The sequence below is a fragment of the Eurytemora carolleeae genome, unplaced genomic scaffold (genome assembly GCF_000591075.1).
Source record: "Eurytemora carolleeae unplaced genomic scaffold, Eaff_2.0 scaffold729, whole genome shotgun sequence".
NCBI classification, from domain to species: Eukaryota; Metazoa; Arthropoda; class Copepoda; order Calanoida; family Temoridae; genus Eurytemora; species Eurytemora carolleeae.
Window position 1 is genome coordinate 42,793 of NW_019396626.1, and position 12,799 is coordinate 55,591.

The following is a 12,799-nucleotide window of genomic DNA, read 5'->3' on the forward strand; positions in this document are numbered from 1 at the left end:
CATTGTTAATAAATAATTTAATTAAAATTGAAATTAATCATTCAGATATTACACAACCTATTAAATCGTATTTAATTCGGTGCATTGGTATAAAGTTGATATTTAAAAATGTTTTTATTTTGCGATGTAATAATGTAATTCCACGATCTTCTATGGGTCCTACCTACGATTGAAATCTAATATATTTACAATCATTATTCCAATTATTGAAAAGATATTGAAAAAAAAAAAAAAATGTCTGAAATTTCTTATTTTTAACCGAATAAATTATCTTTTCTTCTACTTTTCACAACTAGGGGATTTATGCTGTCACAAGGTCGTACCAGTAACTTCGCATAAATGTTTCTAACTGTCTGTAGTTCAGTGTGCCCTTCCTCATGTCACATAATTTGATATTTGTATAAACAGATGTATCACTCTGGGCCGTAGTAAATTTGAATTCGAAAAGGACCTGCCCAGTTTGTACTGGCCTGCCGATAACAGCGTGTACTGACCCGATCCTATGGTACAGTACGTCGCCCTAACTAGACTTACATACGACAGGGTCAATTTTCTTGGCATAGTCCCGTGCGAAGGGCGTTCAGACTTTTTACAGTGCTCGGCCTAATCCTAGGCCTATTGGACCGACCCCACTGGCTTAGTCTACCGTGGTATCTCAGAAAATAGAGTACGGCCGGAATTGTTTTTACAAATTCGATTAGTTTGTTAAATCAATGAATTCAAGAAAATCCCTTTTAACAAAGAATGAAAATTAATGTGAATTCCTAAATTAAAACTGGTCAGTATGTTTGCCAAAAACTCCAATTATCTAATCCTATATCTTTGTAACCTGATGGTGTAAGCTTTTAATATTTTAATTATTTCATTTATATTATTTGATATAAACAGAAGTTAGTTTGAAATATCCAAGGGTTATCACATTGCAAAGATAAAGGGATTAGAAATAAAGGCACGATTCTTTTTTATACGTTAAAAAAAGGATAAATGAAAAAAGAGAAGTATATATGCTTCATTGGTCAAATTGTGATCGGAAGTCACTGCTTGCTGTGATAAAGACCGAATTATAAAATCTACGTAAATTATTTTGATCAGCGCAAAGAAAAAATTATTCTCCAATGGAAATACACTGATATTTTGACAGTTAAATTATCCTGTTTATAGATGAAAAACTATAATGTCTTATTTCCCTACAAGTACTCGGCTCTAGCCTCCCTGAAAACAGTTTACAATAATAATTTTGTTTTTACCAACTTCTGTCCAAATAGCTGTAAACAACATCAAAATATTTTCCGTAATATCCCCAACAACAAAACTTTACAAACACAAACACAAAAATATAATTTACTGCAACAAAAACATAGAAAATAGAAAACTGGGTAGATTCATCCAGATCTTTTAGAAAGTACATTTTTTGGGGGGGATGGGGGGATGGGGGGCTGGACTATAAAAAATTTTCTTTGTGGTTTGGATTTTTTTTGTTTACGCCAGAAAATGTAACGTGTACTTTTTTCTGCATTTTCAGGAAATAAAGATAAGAATTCAAAATTGCCTGCAGCTTATCTTAATAGGCTAATTCAAAAACGGCTTTTTNTCAAATTCATTCATGTTTTTAACCATCGGTTTATTTATCATAAAAATGGCGATTTAAATTATAAAACAGAATATTTAGATAACATTTTTTTGGTTTAATTCAAGCTTTCTTATTCGTATGTTAACTTTGTATTGTCTGTATTTTGTATGAACTAAATGTGTGTAAATATAAGTTTATTTCGACTTAAATAAACAATTCATATCGATCTTTAGAGTAAACTAACATGTTAGGGCAAAAAAGGCGAAACGTAATGGATGTGTCAATTATGATAATCGTATATATTCTATAATAGCTACAATGTCCGGCGTTGCCCGTGGACTTTCAAAAACAATTGAAATGTTTTGAATTTTGAAAAACAAAATTTCATATTCTCGTGGGTTTCTTAAAAGAATGTTCTTGCTCAAAACAATAATTATCGATTATCCAAAATTTTAGCTTAAAAAGAAACCTCAGATTATCAGTTAACTTTTTTGTCAATTATTTCATAATTTAAGAACAACTGAAAATAAAATGTGAAAAATTAAACTTGAAAACACCAGGCAATCTCATATACTCACATAAGTTATTGTAGCATAAACAGTGTGAGGCCCAGATAGAAGAGCGCATACTTAAACTAAAGAATTGTGGTCCATTATGAACGGAATGGAAATAGGGAATTCTTTATTTTTAAACCTTCTTTTTTATAATGCAGTCACTTCCTAAATATGAAATTTTTTCATTTAAAATTCAGATAAATCTGAAATTGATAAATTACCCGAAAAGCGTACAAAGAGTCGGACTCTCAAAAGTTAAAACCAATCAAATCTGGGTTTCTTGTCATGTTAGTTATACAGGTTCAAATAAACATGGGAATTAAGAAGTCGTCATCATTTACATGTCTTAAGCTTTCCGAAATGGGGTCTGCCTTCGTTGTATCTTTACAGTTGAAAATCAAAGACTTTCTAAAGTCGTCTCTTAATTCTCATGTTTATTGGGAACACTCTGTAGACTGTTAAAGGGACAGTAAAGGAAAAATGAAAGGGGGTATAGGCTGAAAGCTAATCACTTTAGCTCTTGATCGCGACCCATGAAAGTTTTATCTGATGTTCCTGTCTCGAGAAACTGATATAAAACTGTGTTAAAATTATACGAAAATTCATATATGTAAAATTTTGAAAATCTGAAACTTAAATCACGTGACCAGAACTATCACCAATGGCAAAGCAGTATACTGGTCACCTGTCTCCGCCTGTATCACGTGACCACTTTACTGCACTGCCATTGGTGGACTTTCTGGTCAAGCAATACGGATGTATAAATAATATTATGAATGAAATCTATTGAAAATAGAAACAACAAATATAAAAGTAAACCTAAATTACAATTAGCTTTCTCTGGGATATCATCGTTTTCAGATTGGTTGCTTATTTGCTGTATATGATCTGTTTAAACCTACTACTTTTATACAAAATTGTATATATATTAATTTTCGTATAGATTTGACATAGTTTTATATCAATAATGTTGATAAAGTGCTGAAGATCTCACCAAAATCATCCAAACTTTAAATCTTATAAAACTTAAAAGTCAAGGATTACTTGCATAGGCTCTACATTATACTACTGAAATAAAATACTCTTTAACTGATCTTTTATCGAGTAGATTTACATTTATTTCTAATTGTTTATTTATCAAAGATCACATTTGTATCAATCACGTGTAATTTTAAGTGCTTTAATCACAACAGATAGTTTTGCAGTGTAACATCTATATTATGGACTCAAGAAGAGTTACAGCCAAAATTAAAATATTCTTAGTTTAAAAAACTGAATTTTAAAGGATGAAAGTTTATGTCCTATTGGCAAAATGACGTGGCTGTAGAAAGAAGCTTCAAATCTTGTGGATTTTCTGAAGGGACTGAACTCCTAGTAAACCTTGGATATATCATAGATTGAGATATTTAGAAGGACTACAACAATAGGTTGCCAATGGAAATAGTAACTTGGGTTGAGTTTCTTGATTTCTCTGATTATTTCATGGTAAAAGATACATCCCTAGGTTTTTCGTTCACCACTGTTGGGTTGGCAGTGTCTTTATCTTTAAGTCCATAACAACTACATACAGAGTTAAGCGCAAAATTATTTTTAAGTTTCTAAAAGGGACTATACGCGCAATTTTAATTGACCCTATATGCACAGACGGCAATTCCCGATTCATAACTGAACCCTTGAACCATTTATCTGATAAAAAATATAGAAGATATTGTCGTTTCCTCGGGTATAGAAGTGTTTAATTCTGAAAATTCCTTCATGATTTCCTACACTAAAAATACTTTTGTAAAGAAAGTAATCAGTTTACAAAATTATAAACATTGATATTTAATTAATTCATACTTGATCAAACAAAGCTTTTAAAGGTACAGTTTTGAATAGGACACGGCCATCTCTACATGGAATAGGAATGTCCCCTCAAATTATCGCTTACAGTTCCTGTAATTTGAAAAAGAATGAAAAAAACCTGTTTAAAATACTTTTGCTTCCTTCATAATGACTTCTCATTCTTGTTAAATTGAGCAGGGGAAAGGAATTATTTTAATTGTTTTCCAAATTGTCTAACTGCACAACTCATTAAATAATAAACATAGCAAAACGAAGGAACAAATGTTGTTTCATTAGTTTCATATATTTACAGGGTTACCCACAAAGGATGAGACTGTAAAGGCGACTATTTCAAGATTAAATTAAAAATTCTGCCTTGAAAATAATCTTTTTGGTATTTTTTTGTGATCTCGCAAAGAAAGAAACAAGTTTAAATATAATATGAGGAAACAGACAGTATAAATTCCGTACATTACAGTCGTCTCTGAAGTATCTTAACCTTAGAGGGTAACCCTGCCAATAAACTCGTATTTTTGAGGTACAGTACTTTTACATAAATGTTTATAATGAAACCAGTTATTGTGTAAACATTACAACAGTTTAGTTTTAGCTGACTATGCTTTGATAAATATTTAAGTGTGCTAAAATATTAATAATGTTTGATTTTAATAAAAGAATAAAGGGGAAACATTCATTTTCTGTTTGACATAATTTAGAAAGCAAATAATTTGGTTGAATTAACATGGGCGTCTCTTTTCAAAAAACGAAATAATCTACATATATATACAAATAATACAAAAATTTAACTTTAGGTAACGTAATATATCTATACTTGAGATACCGGTATGTTTGTGCATGAAACAAAATTATTCCAATGGTGGATTTATTTTTCTATTGAGTTCCTTTGCGGATGATTTTCTTCCTTTGAGCCCATAGAAAGGTCTTCAGGTGTGTCTTTGTTTTGAGACTCCTCCTCGCTGTATTCTGATTGGTCCATATTTTCCTCACGTGACTCCACAGAGCGGCTTTCTCTTGACTCTCTCTCCATTCCCAGTAACAGTCCTGAAACAGCAGAGATGGGGCGCAGTCGTGCTTCTAGAAGGGTGTTGACCTCTGTTCCATGATGCTTCGCGATGAGACCAAATGAATTGTATCGAGAGCTTACACTAAAATTAAAAAATGTGGTTGAAATAAGATTACGAAATTTTGATTTAAAAATTAGGGTTAAACGTTAATTTTTTTTGTTTATTAAAAATACTTTTTTCATAATACACCTAAATTTTTTAATTAAATGAATGGTCATATACGGCTTGAGAATGGATATTGTATATAGTAACTTAATAGCGATTAAACTTACAGTGATTCTCTGTCAGACATTCTTGGAGGAGAGGCTGTCTCTTCTCTGTTCTCATACTGGAGGTTTCTTGGCCTCGAAGAACCAGTTTCGTGGCCTCCATACTGCACGCTTCCCAGCTTATCCAAAGCTGATTGAAGACTCCTAAATAACAAAGTTACGCATCTAGAAGTTTTTTCTTCTTTTGACCAACAGTACCAAACCATGATTCTCACAATTTATTTCTATGCCGGAATGTTTTGGCACATAACCGTTCCTTGGTGCAGTTGATTAAAATAACATCCCAGTCTATGAAGTTTTGATAAAAAAATTTTAAATTATTGACAACTATTTTACAGGATAGGTAAGGTAATTCTACTTTATCATGGGTTTCCAAGAACTTTTATTAATTGTAAAAAATATGACTGAAAGTAAAGGGTTGAGATATGCCTGATGAAAAAGGACTCCCAACCTGTTAAAAGACTCCTCGTGAGGGAGTTGAGAGGACTCCTGGCTTGTGTAGGAACCAGGGGACTGGGCTCCGTGACTGTACGGCAAGGAAGGAGATTTACTGGTCATACTGATCAAACAAGAAATGTTTTTATTCCATAAAAAGTCTGACATATGTAATGACAACGGTACACCATGGAAACCTTTATCTGATCTATAATGTGAAAGATATGGTCGTTTTTCTAGGTTTTAATATGTTTTCCTGCAGAAGAAACCATAACATTTAAAGATAATTCAGGATTAGTTTACGACATAGATTTTAAGGGTACCGTTGAGTATTGGGCATGGGCATCTTTGCATGGAGGATCACTTCAAATTTAGTTTACTGTCTCTTTAAACAAAGAATTGACGAACAGTCCCATTAATAATTTCCTAATCTGTTATCATTATCTTACTATTTTCCTTTCAGACATTTATGCAATATCCTTCAATTAAATTGAAATATTTTGAGCAATACAAAATAAGATTTTATCAAAATTGAGAAAATATTTTAAAATATCAAATAATAGGATTGAGGATAAAAATATTAAACAAAGAGAGCTATTTTTTGTAATGATTTAATATTTTTCTTTAGGCACAATATACGTACTATACTGATACAATTTAGACCCTCCCCAAAATGAACAATGAAAATGAATCAGGATTGTACACTGTCCTGAAAAGTTTGAGGTGCATATTGGGGAAAAATGGAAAAGAAGGATAAACATTGAAAAAAAAGATACGAAGTAAGGAGAGTATAGAAGACATTTTAAAAAGTAAAACCTTCTTTCAAAAAAAAAAATCTTCTAAAGAAATATAAAAAAAACAAATTTATTAATAACAATTGTTCTTTGAAAAAAGGAGCAACAGGATGAATAAAGAATGGTGGGACATTTTTGTTTTTCATAGGTTTAGAAAAATATTTAACTTTAGAATATTAAATTTTTAATAGATTAATACATTTTTCACATATTTTCTATTGTTCACTTTCTGATAAATAAAGTATGAATTAGCCAAATATGAAATAAAATAAGATGTTATAGTTGAAAATTTTACGCTTTTTGAGATATTTTAGAACAAATATGATCGTTTCATGAGTTTTCATATTTACTTATTAAAAAAGAGAAGGAGAGACCTGATTTCACAAATGAGGGAAAGAGAGACAAAATTAAATTGACAAAAACATGAAGGTAACCAAAAAAAGGGAGAGTAGGAAAAATAAAAAACATAAGAAAAAAAGACGACCTAACTAACCTGGTTGTGGATCGTTGAGGTCGTCTTCTATGAAACTCTGTCTCGTCCACTGTCCAGACAGCGCCCTTCACGTTCTCCACCCTCATGAAGCACTTGTGGAGGGACAGATTGTGTCTCACAGCGTTCTACAAGACAAACATTATTTTAAAAAAAATATTTATAGGAATTGAGTCTCTCTCCTTTTTTAATCCTTTCCTAGTTGCCACCCAATGTTGTAGAGCCCGCGATTTAAAAGCTTCGGCTAGAGTCTTAATTCCTTAAACGCAGCTTTAAGATCCAATCTTAGACCCAACTCCGACGACAGCTTGTGTCACGTGATTGACAGCTGAGAGATCTTAGGCTCGACTTAAGGAGTTAAGCCCAATGAAAATAAAACCGACCTTGGTTGGTTTTAGTGAAGAATAAGGCTCAATGTTGGGTCTTATTCTCATCAAAACCCGGAATGCACCAATTCCAACTATGAAAATCCGCCAAATACAAAATCAAACGGGTTTTATAAACTAAACTCTGTTGAAAATTAGAGCAACCCGACCCGACCAACAGCTTAGACCTGAGTCGTATTTTCTTGAATTTTTTTTAAATCGCCGGCTCAGGTTACAAAGATAAAAGGATTTAAAAATTTGACTTTGTAGCGATTTAAAATTAATTGTTTTCGGAAAAGATGACTTTTAAATAAAAAACATGGCAATTTTTCAAGCAAAGTGAAAAAAAGATTGTAACAATATTTAAGATTTGATATTATCACTAAACTGTTCATAACGAAGAATTCAATAATATTAATAAATTTAAATTTAAAAACAAACAAATTGTAACATTAGCATGCATATTAATTTTGTAATTAAACAAGTCTAAATGCAAATATATCATGAACAAATTAAATACTTAAAAATTAACATGCTTAATAGTTGTTAAAAAACGTACATGCAAAAATATTTAATAAAAATGAACAAAAATTGTTTTAAAACCATGCATAAATGTAAAATTAACATATTCAAACTGTAAAATTAACATATTTAAACTGTAAAATTAACATGCACAAAATAAAAAACAAATTCGAAAATTAATATGCACAACAATTATAATAAAAAACATGCACAAAATAAAAAAATAAATAGCTTGAAATTAATATAAAACATGAAACAATAAAAAAGATTAGCAAATAACCATGCACAATAATTGTTATGAAAACATGCACAAATGTACAATTCATGATTGAAAACATATAAGACTTCAATCTTACGTGGAATTCACGTTATGTGACGTGTCACATTTTTAGCGATAAGAAACATACATCTTAAAATGTGAAAACAAATGTGAGAAAAATTAGTAAACAAAACAAAAATGTTGTGCAAATTCCTAGGATACATTTCGACATTCAAGGAACCCAGCGACAAAATTCACAAAACTAATGCATTAGTTGAAAAGAATATTTAAAAATGAAATTTTTCTTTTTATATTTATTTTCATTGATATCTCTCAGATTCATGCAAATTATCCAGTAAATGCCAAACATTAATTATGCAAAGCCAACGAGAGGAAAATCTTTGCTGAATGGCGTGCCTGCTGTAATTAATTTGGATGATTAATTTTAGATAAGTTTTACACAAAATTGTAAATAGTATTTAAGCCTGTCACGATGAAATTTGATAAGCCAAATAATATTTAAAAATTAGTATGAGCACCACTTTAAAAATACAGCTGATGGGTATTTTTACCCTTTTTTTTGGCGAGTTTAGAAAGAAATCTTTGTTAATACAAGATGCAGCGTTAACATTTTTAACATGTCATTTCCATTTCAAGAATAAACTTTTTGTTGAATATAAAAGAAGCCATGGAATTAAAATAAATGCAAACAAATGGTCAAAAGTAAACAACAAACAAACAGGCACACTTATTATAAAACTAAAACCAAATAAACAGAACAAAATACAAAACAAAGACGACACGCACAATCTCGATCCCGGTCTACCTTCCACGTTGCGGCATTTCTCCTAAAGAAGGCAAAGCTGGCCTGGAACCAGTTGTAAATTTCGTTCAAAGTCAGCTGATGTTCTTTAGACTCGTTTATAGCCTAAAACAGTCTCTGATCAAAATAGTAAAATTTTGAATAAAAGATACCTAAAGAATTGAACAATTCTCTATACACTAAATAATGAATGCTAAATCATTTTAAGAGAAAAACTCTTTCAGAGAGAATTTCATGAAAAACAGGGAACCCGCATTTTACCTATATTGTAAGAAATATTTAAAATGAAAGAATCTAACTAGCTTGGGAACTCAGCGCTGCCCAGGTTAGTAAAAGTTACTCTAGCCGTTTACCCGCTGAACGATTTAACGGGAAACTGTATTTTAGCTATCAATGTCGACCTACTCAACTTAGAATCTCAAAACCAAGCTAAGAAGATTCCCGTGGGTCTCCCGAGTTTCCCAATCAAAAGTTGAGGCAAATCGGTTCTAGGGGTTCCAGAGTTATGATCGGACAAACAATTAGAGATTACAACTTCATATATTTAGATAATAAAAATGATTTTTGCAAAGTATCATGAATCAGCGAACAACTGCATTAAGTTAATCAGCGATTAACAGCAAAAAATTATTTTTTCCTAAATCCGATATTTATCCTAACATTTATTCACTATCTTAAAGAAATCATGCACTGAGGCTCCACCTAGTATCAAATTATCATGCAAAGAGTAGCTTTACACCTGGAAAAAAGTTTTAAGATTTTCAAGATTTACAAATGAAGGTTATACAAAGGTTATACAAATCAGCTGCATCTGGATGAAGATCCACCTATTGTCAAGATCTAGAACTAGAAGATTAACATGCAACCGTCACCAGCTGATTCACCTTCCAGCTAGACGTGTTGTGTCGGTAGAAAGCAAAGTTTTCACAGAACCAGGAATATATTTCATTGAGAGTAAGTTGACCCCCCGCTGACTCCAGAATAGCCTGACATCCAATAAATTAAGAGATCTTTCAACAAATATTTTTTCCCTTACAATTTTAGTTAGTATTACTGAAAATCAATTTTATTAAAGTGACTGTTAACGTAATTTTTAATGACCGTCCAATTGATAGTTGCATGCCCGATTCACAACAGTATCTTAGACCTTCGGATCAGAATCTAGGATATCCTTGCTTTTCTGTTCTTTTGAATCGAGCAAGTGATTTTAAAAATGGATGGTCACTTGAAATTACCTGGACAGTCCCTTGAAAGGGTCACAAAGTTTGCCTCCTACCTGACGTATGAGAGCAGCGTATGTGTACGGAGGTCGAACATCCTGAAGTTTGTAGAAGTCTCTGTTCTGATCTATATTCCCATCTCCTCCTCCTCCTTCTCAGTATTATTATTATTATATCTAGCTTTGTACGTACGTTTTAGAAGAACTAAGGATGTGCATGATATAAAAATATGTTTTGATACTTTTCCAACTAATGAGATGTTCACTTTGCATACTATTTAGAATTCTCGTTAGTTTTGTTATTCTCAATTTTTTATTTTATCCCAATATAATTTGTTAACTATGTTTACTGCAATAATACGTGTTTTTTCAAGATAATGTTATTTTTCTTATAATCAGTGTTGTTGAAATCGATCTATTACCATTAAAAAATTATTTCCATTTTTTAATTTTTGCTGTATAATAATCTGAATAACATATTTTTTATCAGTAATTGCTGCGTTGACTTGTTAAGGGATTGTTTGGAATTAGAAATAAGGAATCAAAAGATTTCCAAGAGTCATATTGGCAGAAACCGTCTTCAAAAATGAATTTAAAAAAAAATCCAAATAGTCTTGCAAAGGAACTTAGTTTTTGCCACAAACTCATAATATCAAAGGTCTTGAACATCGGGTTCCAAAACTAAAATGGGTTTATAACAAATCTGAGTTTGTGGCAAAATATCAGTTGTTTTCGTGGAGTTTATAGGTAATTCCGTGCATAAACTAGGGATAAAGTTTTTTTTGAAAACTTTACGATAAAAAACATGTTTATGGTATATAAACATGATTTTTGTCTTTGCTTCGATATATTGAAAATTAATACCTTTTTATTTAACTTTCCTAAATATTAGTTGTATCCAAGTCCATTCCCGAGTGGCATTATGAAGTTGTAAAAATACTAGGACAGACTTGGGAAGTTGCCAAATGGAAAATTGCGCAATTGGGAGGTTGTCACTTGGTGAAAAAACTTTGGGAAGTTGCTGCTTGGGATAATGCAATTGGGAAAGTACCTAAAATCGGAAAAATCCGCAACCTTCCCCCCCCCCACAGTTTAATATCTTCTCCCCTACCTGTTGATCTAGATTGACCCACCCCTCTAGCTGCCTGGATATGCTGAAGATGTCCCAGCATAGCTTCAAGCCTACTCTGTTCTTTCCCTAGCTGCTGTTCAAGCTGTTCAACAATCTGCATCTGAACTTTGGTCTGGGCCGTACTCTGCTCACTTACTGCATGAGTGCTAAAATAAAATAATTACTTTATAGCTAGAAAAACTATGTAAATTTCCGCATTATTTTTTCTCCAAAACTTTTGATCTGATAAGGGGGTTCAAGGGTACCGTTGTAAATTGTGCTTTGACAGAGAATAATTATGCCTTGAAACTCTTGAAAAAAAAAGACGAGACGACCAAAGAATTTAAAGAAAATAAGGTTTGATTTAATTCTGTTTGAAAAATTCTTGCATGCAGAATAGCACAAAACATCTAGAATCATTAAACAGAATCAGGGACGCGAAGTTTCCTGGAATTATAAGTTTAAAGTTTATGCTGTTTAATTTGAACATAAGCACGTTAAACTAAAGTAATTTGCACATAAGCACGCTAAACTAAAGTAATTTGAACATAAGCACGCTAAACTAAAGTAAATTTAACTTGTGTATTTTTTGCTCCTTTTAATAAATTAAAGAAAACTATTTTTTAAATTTCCATATGTAACTGAATATATGAGATATAGCATATTTGTTTGTAAAATTGGCTACAAGGTCACAAAGTCGCACCATTAATGTTGCATCAATTTGACTTTCTCCTTCAGTCTAGTTTGCAGTGGAAGGAATACTAAAACAATTGGAAAAAATCCATGTTTTAGATATTTTTACTAATAACCTAATTAAGAACCAAGACTATCTACACGCTAGAATTGAATAGGATTTATAAAAATGAAATGAATTTGGTTAAAATCATGTTTGTTAGTAAACCCTAAACAAAACCAGTCTAGGGAGTTGATAAGGAACAAACATTATGCTCAGCTAAACTTTAAAGAAACAGGCTGCGATTTTAAAAATTTTTATTCATCATTTCATATTCAAACATTGAGGTTTAAAGTTGTTATTCGGGCATTATCTTTTTAAATGGAAGTTCACTTGAAAATAAGCCAACAGTCTCTTTAAAGTTTTGTATTTAATAAAACAAAAATATTATTCTTTGGATAGATCTTACGGTAACAGTTTAAAGTACGTTTAATTTATATAGACGAAATTAACGAATGTAAGAAAAGAACTGGATATATAAGATATCCAGTTCTTTTTCTAAATATCCTCTATAGATGTATGTACTATCCCTACCTCTTGAGATGTATGTTAAAGGACTATCCCTACCTCTTGAGATGTACGTATGTTAAAGGACTATCTCTACCTCTTGAGATGTATGTTAAAAGACTATTCCTACCTCTTGAGATGTATGTTAAAGTAATATCCCTACCTCTTGAGATGTATGTTAAAGTACTATCCCTACCTCTTGAGATGTATGTTAAAGGACTATCTCTACCTCTTGAGAT

The 12,799-nt window shown here is 31.6% G+C and overlaps 1 protein-coding gene across 1 annotated transcript; it reads right to left on the bottom strand.

The window, feature by feature from the left end:
* Positions 1–4,363: 4,363 nt before the first annotated feature.
* On the bottom strand, positions 4,364–10,482 carry LOC111706516 (forkhead box protein P1). The gene is made up of 8 exons (XM_023479410.1): positions 10,476–10,482; positions 10,267–10,361; positions 9,875–9,976; positions 8,994–9,095; positions 7,025–7,149; positions 5,754–5,861; positions 5,306–5,446; positions 4,364–5,114 (listed from the first exon to the last, which is right to left on the bottom strand). Exons 1-8 carry the CDS (start codon positions 10,480–10,482, stop codon positions 4,832–4,834), a joined length of 963 nt encoding a protein of 320 aa, XP_023335178.1. The 3' UTR covers positions 4,364–4,831.
* Positions 10,483–12,799: the final 2,317 nt, after the last annotated feature.